Genomic DNA, 23,083 nt, shown 5'->3' on the forward strand with positions numbered 1-23,083 from the left:
AAATAAAAAAAAAAAAAAAAAAGAAAAGTGTCAATGTTTCCATGGAAAAGAATCCACTTAAACTAAGTGAATTTAAGCTTTATATTTCACTTTTATAATTAGAGTAGCCCTGTAATTTACTTTCAAATCGCAACACCTTTGAGAGAGAATAGTACTAATAATAATCACTGGATGACTGCAGGCATAAATTGGGAGTACTCCAGGCAAACTGGATCATATGGTTATCTTACTTGTAACTGAAAAAAAAAAACTACAAATATTCTTCAGTCTACTAACATTTTTTCTTTGCTTACTTTTAAATATGAAAGTCTGCATATTTCATTGTACGTATACGGAGAGACTGTTTTTAATATCTACTCTAAATAAATTCCAGTTCTATTATGCCCCTGTGTGGCCAGAAGGCACAGCAAATTCACTGTCACACATTCAATGGCAAAGAAATACATCTAGAGGAAAATACAGATCTCTTTATTGTATAAAAAAGATGGCTAAAAATTGGCAAATGAAAAAACTTACAGGATGAATTTTATCACAAAAAATAGCCATCATTAGCATGTTTATTTGAATATTGCCCAAAGCAATTGATAACTCAATGCAGTGAACCATGCTAAAAAATACATCTTCTAGCATCTCAATATTTACGTGCTTCCAAAGACAAGCTCACAAAAATTAGATTTCATATTGAACTCAGTACTTGACTTTTTTATTAATGATAAAAGTGTCCTGATTAAGTAATTTCACTTGAGAGAGTTTACAATGAGAAAACTTGATAACAAAAAATTAAACTAAAGTGGCATTTCATCAAAACCTATTAAGTGAGTCAAGTGAGTTTATGCAGGATGAAGACTTTTTGTTTGTTTGTTTTTGCTAGACTTCCAGTTGTTTCATTTTAGCTGTAAAAGAACAAAGAATCCTGCTGCCTCCTTCATGCACTAAAATGGCACTCAAGAACCATACAATAAGAGAATAAGCTAAACACTTTCAGTATGAAAATAAGGTTTGTGCTGTATGGTTTCCAACAAAAAGTTAGTCTAAAATATTTTAATAATTATTACTAATAGATAAATTTCATTTAATCATTAGTTAATGAATTCACTTAACAATCTATATTAATCTCCAGTTGGGAGACTTATGACACATACAGTATTATTGGTGGATTTAAAAATCTTTCCTCCTTTGACAAATTGAACTTGGAAATTTTTCTGGAGCAGTTATTATGGAAGATTTTCATCCTTTAATGTTTTATTGCTAATATGTCACAGAAGTCAACTGCCTCACCATCTAAAATCCTAATGAAAGTTGAGTTGCAGATTTGGGAATAAGATTAGCTACCAAACAGAAGTCTTAGTTTAAAAACTACTTGAAAGGGCCCCCTTTTAATAATATATTGTCTACAGATTATGCATAGTACTATTCTAGTAATCCCTACTAGAAAGCAATTCAGAATAAAATATCTAATTGTCCAAATTGATGGCTATTTTTCTATCAATTTAAAGATTATAGTTAATGTCACAATACAAATACTGAATATTCCATGTCAACTACTCCAAACAATTAAATGATCACTATTCATGTACTAACAACCAACACTGTTCTTTCCAGAGGTGATAGTTATATAATTGATGCTTAAATTGATGCTTAAGAAGATCATAGAGGTCGAATTGAAAGGTCCATTATTCAGAAAAAAAATTTAAATTCTTGCATATGAGATATTTTGATGACATATTCAGGTCATTCTTCTTCCATGATATTTTTGTTCAAGGATAATTTTTTAGTCTATATCTTTACTTTCCACTTTAGTGTTAACTAAAATGTTAATACCTATGCAGGATACATAAGCACTTATATTGTTTAAAAGAATATAAGCAGAATAAAAGGTTTAAAAGACCCTTGTATCTAAACTGAACACAAAAAATAACCAAAAAATTAAAATATGTGGAAGCATAAAATTCATATACTTATTTTTTCACTCATCATACTTCTAAAACAATAACTATTTGCAGAACTTTTTGATTGATCTTAAAAGTAAATCAAGTAGCTGATCATTTATGAAGATGCATAGATGTATTTGTGATATAAGGTCACATGATTTTTAAAGACTAATAAGTTAAGGACATATAAAGGCAGAGATTTTTTCCCCTAAAGCAAGATAAATTCTTTATTGATTAATTGGTAGTTTGGGATAAATTTAGATAATAATCAATATAAGTTAAACTATATTGGTCATATAGAAGTACTAAAAACTTCATAGTCTAATGTTTAAGGGCAGCAGCATAAAAGTCCAGATTTTAATGACAGCTTTAAAGGCTCTTACTGAAATTAGAGGCATGCCAACAATAAAAGAAACTTGAAGCCAAAGCAAGTACACAGTGATAGGGATGCACACAATTTCCTCAAAAAATAGTTATTTTCAGATTTTTAAATTAATAATACTTTAAAACCAATTCTTTACTATTCTGTTAATAGCATAATTTCTATACCTAAACCCTAATATTAATAAGTTTACACATAAATTCTTAGCATTAAAAAAAAAGATGGAATTAAAACAAGAAAAAGGTTTATAAAGGATGAGTACAAATCCTAAAACTCTGGTAGCTTCAGGACATGGAAATTTTTAGAAAGCCATACTTGCTTTTTAATTTAAATATAACATAAAATAGATATTTTTTCATAAATTATAGACACTAAACTGATGTATTACTTTAAAAAAGGAAAAAAGCATCTGAAAATATAGATATCCAATTTAGCATATCCTAACATTTCATATACTGTTTTATGTTTTTAATTAGTCTCCAGATAAAATATAAACAAAATCCAATTCATTTATTGAATAAAACTGGATTGAGGAAAGAAAGTGAAATTTTATAAGAAATAGATATGTTATCCCATATTCAAAGTAAAGGTTGTAAATATATTTATCATCAGTAAACATTTTAAATGCCAACAAATTTTAAAAGCCTTGTTTTCATTTCCTAAATTAAGATACATATTGTATAAAAGGTATTTTTTAAATCTCCAAAACAGGATGCCTCACACTGTGCAGAGATACTAAAAAGAAGAGATGAGTAAAACCATTCAATATTTTATGCACTATTAGTTCCCCATCAGTTTCCAGAAGGTTTCAGTACATTGCCATGTTCACAGAATTTCTTTCTCAGTCTTCTCCACATATATTTAGTTAAAATGGGGTCTTTTTTATACTAAGTATGTAACATAAGAAATTGTCAAAAGCCAAACAACTTAAATGAGCAAAGAACTGGGTGATAAAACTGCATTCCAAAAGCATTCTTTAATAGAATATCTTTTAGTGTAAGCCAGAGAAACCATCTGAAAGATATGTTCATAATTTAACAGGCTTCACCACAGAAAAATGATCAGGTTGAAAAAGCAATAGGAATTTATAACAAAGAATCCTGCCAAATTAGCCGACCTAATGCAAAGCATTATTCGCAGTTCCACAATATATCTTGTTTAAAAGTGATTATTGAGCTACCCTGCATAGAGAAATGTCTTAAACCTAGAAAACATCTACCACATGTTTCACAGGAGGATGCACGATTGCTAATTCACATTTTCAACCAAATCACATATGATTATATGGCCCCATCCTTATATATGCAATGTAATCACTGCCATGATCACAAAGAAAACATCTATCTGGCATTTTTAAGTCATTTTACGTATTTAGAAAACAAAATAATGAAACAGCCTGATATCTGTATTACGTTTCAGAGGTCAAGCTAGTTAAATTTAAGATGCTTTTTCTGCTTTGAAGTAAGCTTATTTTCCTTCTTAAAATCAAATTAAGAATGCTACATAAAATTTTAAATTTACAGTAAAAAGACAATACCTTTGTAATACTAGCACTTTAACACAAAACAATTTTTACAGGCACATAAGATTATTATTCTGAAAACAACAATATTAAAAGAAAATAGAGTTTAGCTCTACTCACCTTGCATTGTTCAGTGTTTGTCCAAAAAGCTCATTTTGTAAGATATTTGGTGGGGATGAAAAAACCCCATGAAAATGAGATAAAACAGAATTGCAGACCTGGCGCAATGTCTCAAATTGCATTTTCTTTCTTTTTTTTCCCCCTTCTCTTATTTTTCTCTACCACCTGTCTTTAAAATCATCTATTTGCTGACACCATCAAATAAAAACATGTCAATCAAGTTCCATATTTCTCCTGAGCTCTGTAAAAACTGTGCTTAAATGAACAGAGGTTGATAGTTAATTGTACAGTCATTATTCTTCTAATTCAGTTGTAGGAGATTCAGTACCCGTGCAGCTTTCGGCTTTCTCCTGACTGTAGCAAGAATTCTAAACAGCAGTAAGCTTTTTGGGCATTCCCAGCTGAAGTGTGAAGCTGAGCTGCTTTCATGTACTCTACTCATATTTCTCTAAGCCTATTAAAAACACGCAATGAATAGATGCTGTCGTCAGGAGTTTTAGCACATCTGGCTGCCAGCAATAAAATATCAGAAGTAATAAAAATGGGGACAAGGTATCTTCTCAATGCTACTACTGGGTAAGAATAAGAGAAATCATGCATTTCCCCAACCCTTTTCTCTTTTCCTGAAAAACAAATAACTCCAGCAACAGAGTGTATCTCTTCAACGTGCAAGCTGCTGCAAAGGACCAGAACACTCTAAAAATAAGTGGTAGATTCTTCTTTTGATGTCATGAAGCAATGAAAATATGATCAACAATAGAGCATTTATCATCTGCATTTAAAATGCCATGCTTCTAAGAGAAGTACATTTGGAAAACATGTACTTAGGTGTTTTAATTTCTCATTTTAAAATTTCTCCATTTATTTATTTTTAAAGCAAAGTGGATAATGTTGAATCTAGTTCCTTTCTAAAGGCTATATACATAGTGACTACATGGTTATTCACATAATTTTAGGAAAAAATGATAGCTTATCAATTAAAATTCACCTAAACACCACACACTAAATTAAAACTTCTCTCCAAATCCAAGCGGAGGAAAGACCTTACAGTCAAGGCCGGAGACACTTCATCAGTTATTACTAATTTATTTCAATAATGGTGGTCATAGTATTTTGTAGAAGAAAATGTTTCCTGAAGGCTCCTACGGTCTTGGAAAGCCACCCCATCATCATCTATTATCATTGAATAATTCTGTTTCTGATAAACATTTAGGTTATCCTATACCAAAGTGGAGCTATCTTTCTATAACAGATCTCTAAAACTAGTGTGTAAGCCAAATTTTAAATATCAACTCACTTACAGAGATGTTTAGTATACTTATTGACTTTTAATAGCTTCTAACCTTTGACATTTCTTTAATAGATCCAGCCCTTTTTGCCCTTTTTACCTCAACTCATTGCCTTTTTATCCTTTTCCACACACTATCAATAAATAGACATTTAAATACATTAAGTTTTTAAAAGCTATGAATTCTTTTTTGGCATAATCATGTCACAAAAGAAAAACACAAATTAAACATGTAATAATATAAATTTTTAAACAACCATTTTTAAAAATAAGATGTTCAGTTATGGGTTTCTTCTCAACTAAGAATGTCCCTATTTTATTATTTCAGTTTATTATTTTATTACTTCAATATTATTTATTATTTCAGATTTTTATAGGTATACACCAATCTATTTGTCAAACACACATACATGCCTAAAAATCATAAAGTATTTTTAGTTTATAAAGCACTTCCAAATTTATTTTTTAATATCCAGAAAACATTGTATGTGCTAATGCCACTTTCATTTTATGGATGAAAAGAAACTGAGGCTTTATTTATTTATTTTTAAATTAATTAATTTTTTTTTTTTTTTTTTTTTGGAGACAGAGGGTCACTCATTGTCACCCAGGCTGGAATGCAGTGGTGCTCACCGCAACATCCGCCTCCTGGGTTCAAGCAATTCTGCCTCAGCCTCCTGAGTAGCTGGGATTACAGGAGTGTGCCACCACGCCCAGCTAATTTTGTATTTTCAGTGGAGACAGGCTTTCACCATATTGGCCAGGCTGGTCTCAAACTCCTGACCTCAAGTGATCCACCCAGCCTGGCCTCCCAAAGTGCTGGGATTACAGGCGTGAGCCACTGTGCCTGGCCTGAAGCTGTACTGAATTAAATATCACATAATTTATAAAAGATAGCAAACATATTTTGAATTTTTTTTTCAAAAAAATTTATATTTTTTGCTTTTGGAGTCTTTGCTTTGGACTCCATTTTCTATGCTCCTTCCCTATGATTCTGTTTTTTTACACATATACACACATGTGCACATGTACATATACACACACACACACAAATGCACACCTATTGTAAAATGGCCAATTTTGATAGATGAATAGGAAAACTACCTGTCAGTGTCCTAATCAAAGGTATTTTAGTTACAGCAAATATCTCAAATGTTTTAACTCACAAGTAACTTTAAATGGGCTTCTTCCATTTACCTCAAGCAGAAGCAACCTGATGTGCTTTAATTTTTAAGCCTCTGATTATGAGTTGACTTTTCACATCTATGAAAGGTCAATTTCTACAAGCGTAAACAAACATTTTAAAAATTCTTATTTTCAAGTCAATTTCAAAGCTCGTACTATCTGTGATGGGAAAAAATTTAAAGTCTCCCCTTTTAAATAGATTTAATTTTTATCAATAATTAGAAGCCCTTTAGAAACAAGTCTACTAAGTAAGAAGGTGATCATACTGCAAAACAACATTTGTTATTAAAAAGGTTTCTTTTATATTTCAAAATTGGATATGAAGACCAAGTCATAGAAAAAGCATCAAAGTGGTCTAAGTAATGTAAACACTAGAAAGAAACTTAAAAATGACTCATTTGAAAGAGTCAATGATATATCAACTGCTTTCCTCGGAGACTTATTTTTCCAGCTCTCACTATACAACACCCATACTACCGAGCAGCTTTCTTCTAGTTCCCTCAGTATCCCAGAAATGATTTCTTCCACGTTCCTTCTCCATTACCACCCTTTAACCTGCTCCTACTCATCCTTAAGGGCTCAAATGTCCCTCCTTTAGAAAGACTTTCTCTGACCTAAATTAGGTCCCCTATTATGCATTCTCATTATACCCTATGCTCATTCTTCACAGTATTTGATATGTGTGACTATATATTTACTTGAAAAAAATGTTTAATATCTTTTACCCTCAATTCCATGAGTTTAAGTCCTGCACTTGTGTCACTCATCAAGCATAGTGCCTAGTACAGAGTAGGCAGTTCATTAAACATTTATTGAATAAATGGATGCCTACATGTTAACAAAAAGTTAATTCTTTTTCAATGACATACATAGACAGGATAGGAAACTACCTCAGGACTTCATTTGGTTCTCAGTTTCTACAGGGTTTTTTTGCTTGTTTATTTTTAGTCTGCCACATCATCTTATAAGGGTCATAAACACAGGAGTAACCAATATTTGCAATCAAAAACATTGTGCTTTGAATGGACTTTGTAATTTGTTATGGATATCCTGAATATTACAAAGAATGTTTACAGATAATGTTTGTTGTAAATTTTCAATATAGTGCAGGTTCACATGTAACATAAATACTGGAGACTTCTGTCAGAACAGAAAGAACACGGTATTTGGCATCAGGCAGCCTGGTTTTAAGTACTGACCCCAACCCAAACTAGCTGTATTACCTCAGCATATTTACTTTATGTATCTGAGCTATGGTTTTACCAAATATAAAATAAGCTATATCACCTCATAGAGAAATTACTGTATTAAAATCTCATAAGTACCAACACATTTTATAAATTATAAAGTGTTTGGAAGTAAACTCACTATGAACTATTTAGGGAATCAAATTACTGGTATCTGAATTCTAATAATTATGCTCAAGTATCTTTTATTTATCACACTTACTCATTTGACAAATATTTATATTTTCCTTGTCCAAGTCTCTATCCTTCTATCCGTTAGTGCTGATAGGATGTAGGGCTTATGATTATCCTTTTCCAGAAAAATTAGATAAACTCAAAAGGACTTCCAAGCATCAGCTCCATATTTACATTGAGTGCAGCAGAGAGACATTAACTCTTACAAATGGTATAGATGATGGCAATTGCTTTCTCTATGTATGCTCTATTAGAATTTTTAGAGTCTCACTGGAAATGACAGTGATAATAAGAGTTCTAACAGAAGATGTGTTAAGGAACTTTTGGAAGCAAGGCAATTCATGACAGAAGATATCTAAAAAACTAATCAACACTTGAATAAGTTCAATCTAAAAGCAATCAAAAGAATGCATATAAAAATAATAAGGTAATGTATTTTTCCTATTAAATTGACAAAATATTGACCAGTGGATCAAAAAATGCACAGTCTCATACCATATTTATTGGTAGGAGTGTACATTGGTACAACATTTTAATAAATATTTAGTAGTATATCTCAGAAGGTTTTTAAATGTTCAAAATCTTAGAGCACACTGCAACAATATAAACCAAAATGATAATATTGATTATTTCTGGGTAAGAACATGACAAATCTTTTTATTTATACTTTTTGATACATTAGCCACAAGTAAAGCTCAAAATTTAATTTACAAACAGTGGAGAACTCTAAAATTATAATACAATCATTAACTATCACATATTAAATATGATGTTGGCCCATGAACTTTTCTTTAGCAGTGCTCAAGTAAATAAAATAGTAGATTATTAGCTTTCATGTGATTAGCTGTATCATTAGCAATGGTTTCTCCCCTTCTATATCAATATAGATATAGGTATAGATATAGATATTTTGAGACAGCGTCTTGCTGTGTCACCTGGGTGTAACCCCGAACTCCTGGGTTCAACTGATCCTCTTGTTTTGGCCTCCCATGTAGCTAAGACTATAGATGTGCACCATCATGCCTGAATAATTTTTTATTTTCTTGTAGATATGGGGGGGTCTCACTATGTTGCCCAGGCGAGTCTTGAACTCCTGGCCTCAATGAATCCTCCCTCCTCAGCCTCCCAAAGTGTTAAGATTACAGGTGTGGGCCACTGTGCCTGACTTCTCCTTCTTAAACAGTAAGTTCCTAAAATTCTGTAATAACTCAAATTGTGTAATTAGTACTGTGAAACATCCAAATGACAAGAGAAACCAAAACTCAGCACTAACTTCTTTACATCATCCTCAAAAATATTTGAAGTGTAAATTCTTTTGGTTTTTTTTTTAAGTTCTTTTTAAGTTTAGGGGTACATGTGTAGGTATGTTACATAGGTAAATTTGTGTCATAGAGGTTTGTTGTACAGATTATTTCATCATCCAGATATCAAGCATAGTACTTATTAATTATTTTTCCTGAACCTCTCCCTCCTCCTAGCCTGCACCCTCCAACGGGCCACGGTGTCTGTTGTTCCCCTCTATGGGCCCATGTGTTCTCATCATGTAGCTCCCACTTATAAGTGAGAACATACAGTATTTGGTTTTCTGTTCCTGTATCAGTTTGCTAAGAATAATGACCTCTAGCTCCATCCATGTTCCTGCAAAAAAACATGATCTTGTTCTTTTTCATTGCTGCATAGTATTCCATGCCTTACATGTACCACTTTTTTTTATGCAGTCTACCATTGATGGGCATTTAGATGGATGCAATGTCTTTACTATTGTGAGTAGTGCTGCAATGAACATATGAATGCATGTTTCTTTTTTCATCCCATTACTGGGTATACACCCAAAGGATTATAAATCATGCTGCTCTAAAGACACATGCACACTTATGTTTATTGTGGCACTATTCACAATAGCTAAGACCTGGAACCAACCCAAATGTCCATCAAAGATAGACTGGATTAAGAAAATGTGGCACATATACACCATGGAATACTACGCAGCCATAAAAAAGGATGAGTTCATGTCCTTTGTAGGGACATGGATGAAGCTGGAAACCATCATTCTGAGCAAACTATTGCAAGGACAGAAAACCAAACATCGCATGTTCTCACTCATAGGTGGGAACTGAACAATGAGAACACTTGGATACAGGGTGGGGAACATCACATACTGGGGCTTGTCATGGGGTGGGGGCAGGCGGGAGGGATAGCATTAGGAGATATACCTAACGGAAATGACGAGTTAATGGGTGCAGCACACCAACATGACACATGTATACATATGTAACAAACCTGTACTTTGTGCATATGTACCTTAGAACTTAAAGTATAATAATAAAAATAAATAAATAAGAAAAAAAGAAGTGTAAATTCTTAAATTAAAATTATTTAAGAATCTTGGTTTATAAATGCCTAGTGGCTAAGCTAAATATCTTAAGTTAACACCAACTCAAAAATTAAATAAAAGAATCAAAATTGGAAAGTTATGCTCTTGAATTAAAAACAATACAAGTCTCTAACCTGATAAGCCATGATAATTCATGACACACTTAGATTTTACAGGCTGGGTTTAGTTTTAATTTTTAAGAGTATCAAAGCATTTCTATTAAAACATTCCATACATGAAAATAAACAAATAACTAAATAAAGTTAATGAATCATTAAAATCATAAGATATACACCATGTATAATCTATAACAAAAATCCCTGAAATGCTAAAGGAATTTTTCCTTTTCTTAAAATTTGTATCTGTAGTCCCAACTATATAATTGAAACAACTGCATTCTCTCTTCCATTGCATTATTCTTGTTCCACTAACTACTTGAAGCATCCGACTGATAAAAATCTAAGGGTTATAAGAAAGATAGTCCAGAGACAAACATTTTGAAAATAGTATCTTCATATATTTTGCACATTAAAGTACTCTGTTGTAAAGTATTCTGTATTTCCCTGAGGCACGGATTATAGAACAATTGACCTCAGGGATAACATATAAGAAAAAAAAAAAAAGGCAGATGATGGAATTCCTAACAAAAGGAGGAAGAAGAAGGCATTCAAAAAAGGTAATTTGGTCCGGGCACGGTGGCTCACGCCTGTTATCGCAACACTTTGGGAGGCCAAGGCAGGCAGATCACCTGAGGTCAGGAGTTCGCGATCAGCCTGGCCAACATTCTGACCATTGCTGCAGAACAGACTAATAACACAACAGTTTCTGGCATTTAATTCACAAAGAAAGGGGAAGCATGGTGAAACCTCGCCTCTACTAAAAATACAAAAATTTGCCAGGTGTAGTGGCATGCGCCTATAATCCCAGCTACTTAGGAAGGTGAGGCAGGAAAATCGCTTGAACCCGAGAGGTGGAGGTGTATGCCGAGATCGCGCAGTTTGTGGAGATTGCACAGTGAGCCAAGATCGTGCCATTGCACTCAAGCCTGGGAGACAAGAGCGAAACTCCATCTCAAAAATAATAATAATAATAATAATGATGTAATAATTTGACCTATGCTTCAACTTAGGATGAACCATACAGTACACTCAGGAATGGAAGAAAGGAAGAACAGCCTAGACCTAAATAACCACACTACAAATCTAAAGATGACTAGTACATTTCTACTCATAAAATTTCAGATAAAAATCAGGAAACAGTCCTGATTTTGTTACATCGGTTTTCATAAGTTTTAAAAATTTGTTGATGGCCAGCTGAAAAAAACATGTTGTTTTCTGATGTACAAAAACATTTTATAGCATTGCTTAGGGACTCAACCCTGTATCTATCGATAATTCTGACCATTGCTGCAGAACAGACTAATAACACAACAGTTTCTGGCATCTAATTCAAAAAAGAAAGGGGAAGCATGGTGAAAGCCACCACAAATGTGTGAAGCCACACCATAATTGTGATCTCTCTCACTCTTCTTTCTAAGCCAGAAGTATAAGGGCTAATCCTACTCTGCTTTGGTTTGAGGGGCATTATTCTCAAAAGTATTACTAGGTTGCTTTAATAATCCAGTACAAAAGCAGGTTTTGCAAGAGCAGTTCCAACACCTAAAACCTGGCAACAGGTGGGCGTGGTGGCCCATGTCTGTAATCCCAGTACTCTGGGAGGCTGAGGTGGGTGGATCACCTGAGGCCAGGATTTCGAGACCAGCCTGGCCAACATGGTGAAACCCCGTCTCTATCAAAAATACAAAAAATTAGCCAGGTGTGGTGGTGGGTGCCTGTAATCCCAGCTACTTGGGAGGCTGAGCCAGGAGGATCACTTGAACCCAGGTGGCAGAGGTTGCAGTAAGCCAAGATCGTGCCACTGCACCCCAGCCTGGGTGACAGAGTAAGATTCCAACTCAAAAATAAATTAATTAATTTAATTAAATAAAAATAAAAGCTGGCAACAGCAGAAATATCTTTCTTGTTGAATACAAGAGTTAGTTATAGAGTACCAAACCTAGATTTAAGCTCCACAATGAGAATGTCCAGAGTGACACCTGGAGATTCTACCAATTAAAAGAAAAAGGACCAAGATCCCTGAAAAAACAATTTGGAAAATCCTTTCAGAGTTAGGACTGCTAGTTCCAAGTATGTATTTCCTTGGTAACTAACAAGAGAACCACTGAAAGCAACATTACAATTTCAGGGAGCTATATCAACATAAATAAGCTTCAACTCCATCTCCAATAGTTACATTCACCAAGAGCCACAATGTAAGGAATGTTTATAGCCCTGAGATTTCAAGGACTCACACCGAAACTTGCAAACTGCCTGTACAAGTCACCTGTTACCTAGTAACTTCCAAGTGCACCTAGATTCCTCAAGAAACAAATATTGACTGCACATTGTTATTAAATAAGATATTAGAAATAGTAATCATTGGCACAACTATTAAAAGTGTTTCAGCAAAATATGTGAACAAATGAAATACTATGGAATAATATTGGCCTCCAAGAGTGCCCATTCATAATTCCTTTCTTTCATATAATTCCTCTCTCTACTCATTACACTATGAAAAAAAGGCGGTGAGGGATCTTTTCTCCCAAAGGCTACCTATTCTATAAATACAAATATTTGTTTCACTTTGACATTGGCTGTCAGAAAAAAGTGCCTTAGAAGTTTTAAGAACATTAGGATATGTTAATTTGCATGAGTAAAGTAACCTTTTTAGTATCTATATGTATATCAAAACATCATGTTGTAGACCTTAAATATTTACAATAAAAAATTTTTAAAGGACATCATTAGGTTCAACACTGAAGAAAAAATATCTACATAAAGATATAACAATAAAGTTTAAAGTACTTTGTTTTCACTAGAACTTGCATATGACAGACCACTTCTCATAAACTAGAATATATTGTCATTGCCAGCTATATAATACATTCAGTTAAATATGCTGCAAGTACTGACTAGCTGCTTGCCACTGATTGAGTGTCAATGGGAAACAGTGAGTTGGAAGGTACTTGGCTGACTCTCTTTCATTGCCTTCCTTCTCCTTTCTTTCTTTTTTATCTTTCCCTGCCCACCTTCCTTGTCAGCACAGCCCAGGAAGCCACTAGAACTAATACAATTGCCTCTAAGGAGGCTCCGCTTAGAGGCAGTATTAATGGTGATTCTAATGGGAACATTTTTTTCTATTCCAATATAGGCAGAAGTCTTTGGAGAGCTACTGAAGAGTGAACTGGTTAGAATTAGTCCTGTGACAAAGGCTCAAGCAATTGCTGTTATGTTCCACCTTGCTGCCCTTAAATGTATTCAAGAAGAGGACATAAGGGATTTGTATAAAGGAAGACTGAATTATGCAGAAGCTAAGATTATCTGACTTACAAAGTTCCTTCAAAATTTTATGCTGAATCCCAAATGCCTTCTGCTCCATCGTGCTTTAGTTACAAAAGGGATTACATCAAGACTAATATCTCAAATTTCCCTGGATTTTTTACCCTACCTTATTTAGCAGGATGTCAGCTTCCTGCTAAATGACCTTCTATAAATGTGCAAGTACCAGGCATACCAAATATGCCTCCACAGTCCTCTAAGTCTACTCATATCCTCTCATCAGTAATATGTGCTGATTATAAAGCCACTTGAGGATGGCGCCTCCCCACTTGATGGTGCCCTCAGTCTGAATTCCAGTCCTCAGCCAAAGGTGGCAACTCGTAAGGTTACAGCAATTCAAGGTATTGTGCTTTATGCAGGTATTGGGAGAATAAATCACTGTTCAAAATTCACTCATTCACTCAACAAGTATTTAAATACTGACTAAAGTATCAGAGGTACTTTTCTAAGTACTAAAGCAGGAAAGAAAGAAAAAGGAGTGGAGGGAGGAGGGAAGAAGAGAAAAAGAAAAGGAAAAAGGAAGTAGGGAGGACACCATCCAGCCCTTACAGGAGTTTTTATCTGTAGTATAGCAGGGAAGACAGAGACTAAGAAATTATATGTGTTATTGAGAATTCAGATTAGAAATGTTAAGAAAACTTGTAATAATAGGTTACCTTGAAATAGTCTTGGAGTTCAGAAGTTCATACGAAGTTTTCCTAAACAAACAAACAAAAAAAAATAGATTCAAAATGAAAAACACCAAATGATAAGCATTGGCCAAGCCAAAAGTGGGACAAAGGAGTATTCCAGATATGGAATACTCATATACAAAGATGTACAAAGATCAAGAGATGACACTGATTATGGCAAAAATCAAAGAACCACAAGAGGTCAATTCAGGGAGAAATCAAATAGCTGGAGAAGAAACAGTAGCCACATCCTACAGAGCATGGAAAAGTGTTGAGATTCTGATTTTTAATCAAATCCATGAATAATTATGTGTTCTGCTGTAACAATCCTTTTTGAGTCAACAGATGTATCAAGTCCTAGCAGCCAGAATGGAGAAGATTCAGGAGTTAACAAGAAATACATAGGAGGATATATAACCATAAATACACCAAAATATTATCTCACTGTATGTGGAAGCAGAGAGATCATTTAGAAAGTTAATGTAATAGTCCAGGCAAGATTTTAGTTGGCCTGGATTAAAGTGATCATAATAAGATAGAGAAAAAAGAACAGACTTAAAAGGTAGATGTTGAATCAACAGGACTTAGTCATTGATTGGTCATGGTCAAGATAGGAGTAAAAAGTAACTCTTAGATTTATCTAAGATAAGATCCCATCACATTTAAAATAGAATCTAAACCTCCTCCTTCTACAGAAAAGAGATATGATGTTGTTTCATCCAAGGCTTTTTGGACCAAATGGTTGGTCACAAAGTTAGAACTAGTACCTAGATCTTGTGACTTATAGTCCAGTGCTTCTTACATGGTACTACTGTATCTCTGTCATTCAGCAACTTCTTATGGAACTCTCATTTAAAATGTAAGTTAGTGTTACAGTTTTTAAGGGTCCTTGGAACTTAAAATCCAAAAGTGATATAAAAATACAGATAAAAAGAACAAGGCCTTCAGCCTTGAAGATAAACATAACTCTTAAGCCTTATGCTTTCTGAGAGAATAAAACAATAAAGCATAGATTCAAACATGTTTAGGCAGAAAAAAGAAATATTGCAAGGGCACAAATCAAATCTTCATAATCCTCCCACCCTTGTGACTCTAATTCTTATTAAACAAAGCCAAATAGAAGAGAATCTGTTGTCTTACCAATTTGTAGACAGGGGTTTTTATTCTAGACATAAATTCTATGTTAAATTTTTCATATAAGTGAGTTTCAGATATATATCACAGAAATAAAAAAGTTATTTTACATTGCAACAATTTTGACTCCCTACACACTGTAGTCTTGCCATCTTGGTTATGTGAAAAATATTATAAATATTTCTGAGAGATGTAACTAAAATTTATTAATCCTGCTTTATCACAACTGAGGCAGAGAAAAGGAAGATTAAAGTGATTAAAGAGATTGAGTATACAGAAAACTCAATAGGAATTTGAAAATATCAATGAGGAAAAATAAGGGGAAAACTAACTCTAAGAAATAGATTGAAAAGTTCAGGTGGAAATGTAATAAAAGAAAAAATGAAAAAGTGGAAGAGAGATTGCATTAGTAGGGATTGGGAAGTCAAAATAAAGTTTAATTTTCCAGCTCAAGTACTGTGTAATTAGGTAAGCAAAGTGAGAACTGTTCTACCAATAACCTTCAAACCAACCTTGAAAGACCTTATTTCCAAACAAAGAGTTCCAAATCATACCTTAAAATTTCCAACTGTGTCAAATAATAGATATTAACAACTCTCAGGTATGTATCACGGAAATAAAAATAGTTGATTATATGTAACAATTTTGATTCTTTGTAGTATTTATTTTTGCTGACTTGGTTATTTTAAAAAAAAAAAGTAGCTGCAGATTACTAAAGACAAAATCCACACAATATATTAATGTTTGTAACACCAAGCTGCATCCCAAATCTTAGGACAATAGCGAATTTATCAAGTATTAAGCTATCTTGAGATGCATGGGACTAATTCACTCTTCAGGATTCCTAGGAATAAAAATGGTCACACAAAATTAAACAAAAACACTCAAGAGAAATAACAATTAGTACCATTATTAAGTATTACACATACAGAAAAAAACACATACATAAAAATAGATACACACACTTTTTAAAAAATAAGGCTGGGTGTGGTGGTTCATCCTGTAATGTCAGCACTTTAGGAGGCCAAGCCAGGAAGATTGCTTGAGGCCAGGAGTTCGAGACTCACCTGGGCAATGCAGTCAGACCCCATCTTAACAAAAATAAAAAATTAGCTGGGCGTGGTGGCATTCGCCTGTAGTCCTAGCTACTTAGGAGGCTAAGGTAGGAAGACTGCTTGATCTCAGGAGCTAGAGGCTACAGTCACCTATAACTGTACCTCTGTCCAGCCTGGGTGACAGAGCAAGACTCTCAAAGAAAAAAAAAAAGAAAATTCCTATAAACTTCTTATAAGTGAAAAACTACAGTTTAAAAACTCCTCTTTTTAAATCAAATCTTTTTAAGTCAAATCTCTCAATGGCTACAGCACCTTTGCAGGTAAATACTACAGTCAAAGTATGCCAGGATGATTTAGAAAAACTGTCTCAATTCACTACATATTAAACATATTTCTATCTATTCCTCCTAGAAATGAGAGTCAGTAAGGATCTACTGCATTTTCTTACCAGAAGGAGTAGAGAAAATAAACCACATAGACAAACTCAAGGATAAAAGCAGAAATCAAGTGAAAAACAGTCAAGGAAGCTGAGTGTTCCAGATATGTTACGTTATCTTATATAATCTTGTCCACATACAATTCAATACTCTGTTGGTGGTAGAGGAGGAGACTACTGAAAATTTATTCCAAAATCTAGCAGTTCTTAAAAGTGTAATCCAGTGCCCTCAGTAGAATCCCCAAATCCCTTTCAGAGGATCTGCAGGGTCAAACCTATATGCATAATACTAAAATGTTATTTGCCTTTTTGATTCTCATTCTCTCTTGGGTGTACAGTGGAGTTTTCCAGAGGCTAAATTATGTGTGATATCTCGATATACTGAATACAGAAGCTGTCTTCCACTAAGTTAGACAATAATGGAATTTCCCCAAAATGTAAAATAGTGTCACTTTTCTTACTAAATTGTTCTTTTCTTTACTTTTTTTGAAATATGCTGTACTAGTTTTCCATTGCCGCAAAACAAATAACCATATTTTTAATAGCTTAAAAAACATATATTTATTATCTTACACTTTCCATAGATCAGGAGTCCAAGTATGGTTTAAATGATCCTCTGACTCAGGGCCTCAGAAGGCTGTTATTAAGATGTCCACTGGACCACGTTTATTTCTGAGCTCAGGATCCTTTTGCAAGCTCATGTGATTGTTGGCATGCCTCAGTTCCTTGTGGCTCAAAGATTTAGGTCCTCACTTTCTCGCTTACTGTCAGAGACATACTACTCAGCTCCTACAGGCCCCACACAGATCCCTGACGCATGGCTCTCTCACAGCCCTTTTACAACGTGGCATTTTATTTACTTCTAAACCAGCAGAAGAATCTCTTGCTCCAATTGAAGACATAATCTCATATAATGTAATAAAACTATATAACTGACTATCCCAACATCTTTGCCATACTCTACTAGCTAGAAGCAAGTCACAGGTTTTATACATACCCAAGGGAAGGGTAAGACTCATTGTACATAACTTAGAATTCTGTCTACTGCATACAGTTAGTTGTCATACAGTGGGTTTACTGTTATTTTTAAATTAATTAATAAATGCATGTTTTTAATTTTTTTATCAGTTATTTCTAATATGATAAATATCAATAAATATAATCCATATAAACAAAAGCTCTTTGAGGTCTTCAAGCATTTTTAAGATTGTAAAGAGGCTCCAAGACCAAAAAGTTTGAGAACTACCACTTTAGTCTAAGTTACCTCTTACATTTGACACATAACACTAGTTTTAAACAGAATAAGCAGAAGTCAAATCCCCAATATAAAAGATGTTTTAAATTATGAAAATTATTCAAGTTATTCAGTTATTCCATATCATTTAGCATAAAAATTTGAACTATGATAATTATTTTTGTAAAACTTTATTCCCCACCCAATCTCATACTGCATTTCAGAGAATTCCATGAGCTATGTCCTTGAGTAGATAAAAATAGGGTAGGTTCCACACACAGTTAGAGCAGGGATTGCTTATCTTTTCTATAGTAACAAGCAGGAAGGCAGAGAATATAAGTGCAGATGCTTCAATGTAAATGAGTAAAAAATCTCAAAGGTTCCACCATGATGCTCAATTCATGTTATTATGAATTGACCAATTTAAATGCCTGAATCCTTGGAAAATTAAAAATATACAATAGGAAAATGTATCTTCATCTTTATTAAAAGTGTTGATTCCAACTCCCCACCGCCCCCATCTGTTTTTTACCTCTAATGAGGTGGCTAGACCTTGTATGACCCTTGAAAAGACTATTTCTGCTCCTTAAACTTCAGTAATAAACAAGATCAATTTAGTGGCTAGCTCCTTGGTCTCATTCTTCTTCCCCTTTGATCCTCCAAAAGGTACTTCCTAACTGGTTCAACCTAGGTCTGTCTTAGCACATTGGCTCTAAGACAGAAAAATATCCGGTGAGGCAAATAAAAGAAGAAATTTATTTCAAACCACTTTCTTTATTACTGTTTTATTTGCTTTACAAAAAGATCTAAATAAACACTTTTACATTCACCAGCCCCTACCCTTGCCTCACCTTATTATGGTTGCCAAATTTTGTAGTCTTTATCCATTATATCCTTGACCAATATTGGAACTACCTCACTTGTGTGTATTGGGAGAGCCAAAGGGTAAGGGGAAAGGTGGGTGAGAAGTCAGCATATAGCATTAATATTGCCATAAAAGCCCAACTAGACGCAATGTACTCCCACAGTCCACTCTGCACACTCACATATATACTTCTGCCAATATATCTGTAAAATATCTGTGAAAAAGGATTATACGAGCATATACACAAATATCAGTTAAGAATGCCTTACAATTTATTAAATTTTATGTTGTTAATGCATGAGAGACTTGGGTAATCTAAGACACACATTAATGTTGGAATAAATTAAAGAATCTCAAAAATGGTCATTTTGGTGTTAAAATTCTCTCCACAACAGCTTAAAAAAGAGTGCTGTTGGCTAATAAAACCACCAACATTGGCTAACAAATACCCCCATTTTAATGCCTTACTAGCTTTTCTTTGCTTGTAATTTTACTACTAAAGCAATTTCTTTGATACAATTATCAATAACAAAATATATTTTACAAATGAATATATGGTGCTGAAAGAAAGCTTGTTAAAAATGAATTTACAGATATTGTCAAGAAATAGCAAGTAACAAGTAGTGTCTTGGTCAGTTAAATGTCACTGATTATGACATTGGATATTGGCTTACAATAGTTAAAGTATGATTGAAAAGCAAGTGCTTCAAAAGTGGACTATCTGGTGAAGTCATGCCCTACAGGAAATAGATAACAGCTTCCCTAGACTTTAAATAAGGACAAAACAAGTGGATAGCAGACTAAAAGGCAAAACTTCTGCAAGGTAAAGGTGAATGACAATGATTGAATATCTCAGATGAAAAGTAAAAAGTCACTAAGTCCAGCCTGAAACAACGAGAAGTTATCACTAAAATTATCCCAATAGTACTGGCAGATATAAAAAGTGAGTTGAAATTGGAATTAAATATAGTGTAAGATATATAGATTAGTATGGAATATGAAAAAGGTTAAGATGAAAAAGAGTATGAAAATGTCTATTCTGCTTCTAATATTTTAAAAGGAAAAGAAAGAATACTTTTTAAATGATTATTTAGACATCCCTAGAATAAATATAGCTACCATGGCTATATATTTACTAGACTGTAAAAATATCCATATGCTTAAGGATAAATAAATAACCTGAACGGCTGCATAATCATAGGAAAAACTGAATTCATAGTTTTTAAAGACATTGCTGGCTGGGTGCCGTGGCCCACGCCTATAATCCCAGCACTTTGGGAGGCGGAGGCAGGCAGATTGCCTGAGCTCAGGAGTTCGCGACCAGCCTGGGCAACATGTGAAACCCGTCTCTATTAAAATACAAAAAAAAATTAGCCGGGCGTAATGGTGTGCGCCTGTAGTCCCAGCTACTTGGGAGGCTGAAGCAGGAGAATTGCCAGAGGCGGCGCAGATTGCAGTGAGCCGAGATCAACGCCACTGCACTCCAGCCTGGGTGACAGAGCGAGACTCCGTCTCAAAAATAGAAAAAAATAGAATAAATAAATAAATAAAAATACAGAACTACAAGAGAACTCTAGGCCCAAATGGCAGTAGAGGCAAATTCTATCACACATTTAAAGAAATAACAGCTCTACACAAACTATTCTAGAAAATTGAAGATAGAAGATCGTTTCCTAACTTATCTTAGGAGGCCAGCATTCCCCTGATTAAACCAATGATGTTACAAGGAAAGGAAACTACATACAACTCTCCCTCATGAACATAAATTTAAAAATTTTCAAACAAAGTATTAGTAAATCCAATCCAGCAATACATAAATAGAATAATACCATCATGACCAAGAGGAACATCCCAGAAATGCAACATTGATGCAGCATTTGAAAACAGTCAGTATGATTCACCATATAAAGGACTAAAGAAGAAAAACCATGTGATCATTTCAACAGAGGCATTAAAAAAAGCAAATGACAAAATTCCATAGCTATTCATGAGAGAATTCTCAGCAAATTAGTAATAGAAGACAATTTTTTCAGTCTAATAAAGGACATCTATGGAAAACCTATAGTTAACATCACATTTGATTGTGAAAGACTCAAAGCATCACCCTAGGACTGGAAAGAAGGCAAAGATGTTACTCTCACCACTTCTTTTAGTGGAGGCACTAGCCAGTAAAATAGGATAAGAAAATGAAACAAAAGGCTTACGACTTGAAAAGTAAAAATAAGGCTTTTTTCATTACAAGTGATGCAACCATCTATGTAAAAAATGCCAAAGAACCAAAAAAAAAAAAAAACAATCACAGTGTGGTAGTATTACAGGGTAGAAAATAGACCAATAAGACAGAACAGAGAGCTCAAAAGTGGCCCAATTATATATAAGTGTACTATAAACATTATATGTAAGTGCAAAAACCAGTTATATGAGAATGGTTTATTTAATAGCTTCTGCTGGGAACAGTGGCTCACTATATGGGAAAAAAAAAAAACTTGGATTCATACTTCATCATGTCCACAAGTAAAGTCTGAATTAATTTAAAATATACATGAGAAAAGTAAAAACTTTAAAGCTGGTAGTAGAAGTGTAAAAGAGTATTTCTAGGGAATTCTGAATGATGACTGACTTTTTAATCCTGACTAAAAGAACACAAACTATAAATTTTAAAAAGTAGTGAATTTAACTACATCAACATTAAAATGCCTGCTAAAAAAAACAACAGACAAAAATGTGGGGAGCTAATTTTTTCAAATTGACAGATAAATAAATACTTCATAGTAATGGCAATCCAAGTAGCTAATATGTATGGGAGGGGATCCTCAGCTTCAATGTAATGAGGAAACTGCAAATTAAAACAAAAATACCCCCTCATATCCACCAGACTGCAAACACATGAAACTCTTAGTAATATCAAATATTAGTAATGATACGGGAAATCACAAATCCTTAAGCACTACAAGTAGAAGTATGGACAGAGGCACTCTTGAGAACAAAACTAGTGAAATAAAGTATACATACCCTATGCCACATTAATTATACACCTACATACACAGACTATAAAGTCTTGCATAGGTCCATAAGGAGACATGTACAAGGATGTTCACTGACTCACTGTTCATAGTAACGAGTTTTGACATAGCCTAGATTGTCCATCACTGATGGAATGTCAAATAAAATATAGTGTATTCACAAAAGGGAGTATCTATTAATTTTATATTGTTGAGGTAAAGAAAATTACCACCAATTTAATGGTTCAAAACACAAGTTTGTTGTCTTACACTTATGTAGGTCAGAAAGTCTGGTAGAAGTCTCAGTGGACTAAAATTAAGATGCCAGCTGAGTTTCTTTTTGGAGGTTCTGGGGGGAATCTATTTTTTGCTCATTCAATTGGCAGAATTCACTTCTCTGTGGTTGTAAGACCAAGGTCCCCATTTTCCTGCTGGCTATAAATTGAGGGAGATTCCCAGCTTCCAGAGGCTGGCAAATTCTTTGACTCATGGTCCCCTTCCCCCATCTTCAAACTCAACAATAGGCATTTTAGTCCCTTTCCTGCTTTGAATCTCTCCTTCTTCTATCTCATCTCATTGACACAGCCAAAAAAAGTTTTCTACCTTTAAGGCTTCATGTGACTAGATTGGGCCCACACAGACAATCTAAATTAATCTCCCTATCTCAAGTTCCATAACCTTAATCATGTCTGCAAAGTCTCTTTTGCCAGGTAAGGTAACATACAGGGGTTCCAGGGATCAGGGTGTGGACATTTTTGGAGGCCATTATTCTGTCTACCACATTATAATGCAGCAGTCTGGAATAACAAATTGATATTCCCACATGAATGAATCTTTTAAAATGTAAGATCTAAAGCACCATATCCTTTAGGTAATTTAAAACACATACATACACAAAGCAATATTCTGTATTATGTAAAGATACATATTTAAGTGGGAAAAAAACACAAATCACCAAAGTGCCATAAACTGACAAATGATTAACAAACCTCACTGTATCTGAAGACCAAAACAAAATAAGAGTGA

At 33.9% G+C, this 23,083-nt stretch overlaps 1 protein-coding gene across 5 annotated transcripts in view; it reads right to left on the reverse strand.

Moving 5' to 3' along the window:
• The window catches only part of RIMS2 (regulating synaptic membrane exocytosis 2), a 773,533-nt gene that overhangs the window by 445,475 nt on the left and 304,975 nt on the right, over positions 1 to 23,083 (reverse strand). For 3 of the 5 annotated variants that reach the window (XM_011931186.1, XM_011931195.1, XM_011931170.1), the window contains exon 1: positions 3,956 to 4,617. The exons of the other annotated variants lie outside the window; for them this stretch is intronic. In XM_011931186.1, the coding sequence (XP_011786576.1) occupies positions 3,956 to 4,077 (122 nt within the window). In that variant the 5' untranslated portion in view covers positions 4,078 to 4,617. Of the gene's footprint in view, positions 1 to 3,955; positions 4,618 to 23,083 lie in introns of those variants that run through there. 5 annotated transcript variants of the gene reach the window in all.

This window comes from Colobus angolensis, unplaced genomic scaffold, assembly GCF_000951035.1.
Source record: "Colobus angolensis palliatus isolate OR3802 unplaced genomic scaffold, Cang.pa_1.0 Scaffold121, whole genome shotgun sequence".
NCBI classification, from domain to species: domain Eukaryota; kingdom Metazoa; phylum Chordata; class Mammalia; order Primates; family Cercopithecidae; genus Colobus; species Colobus angolensis.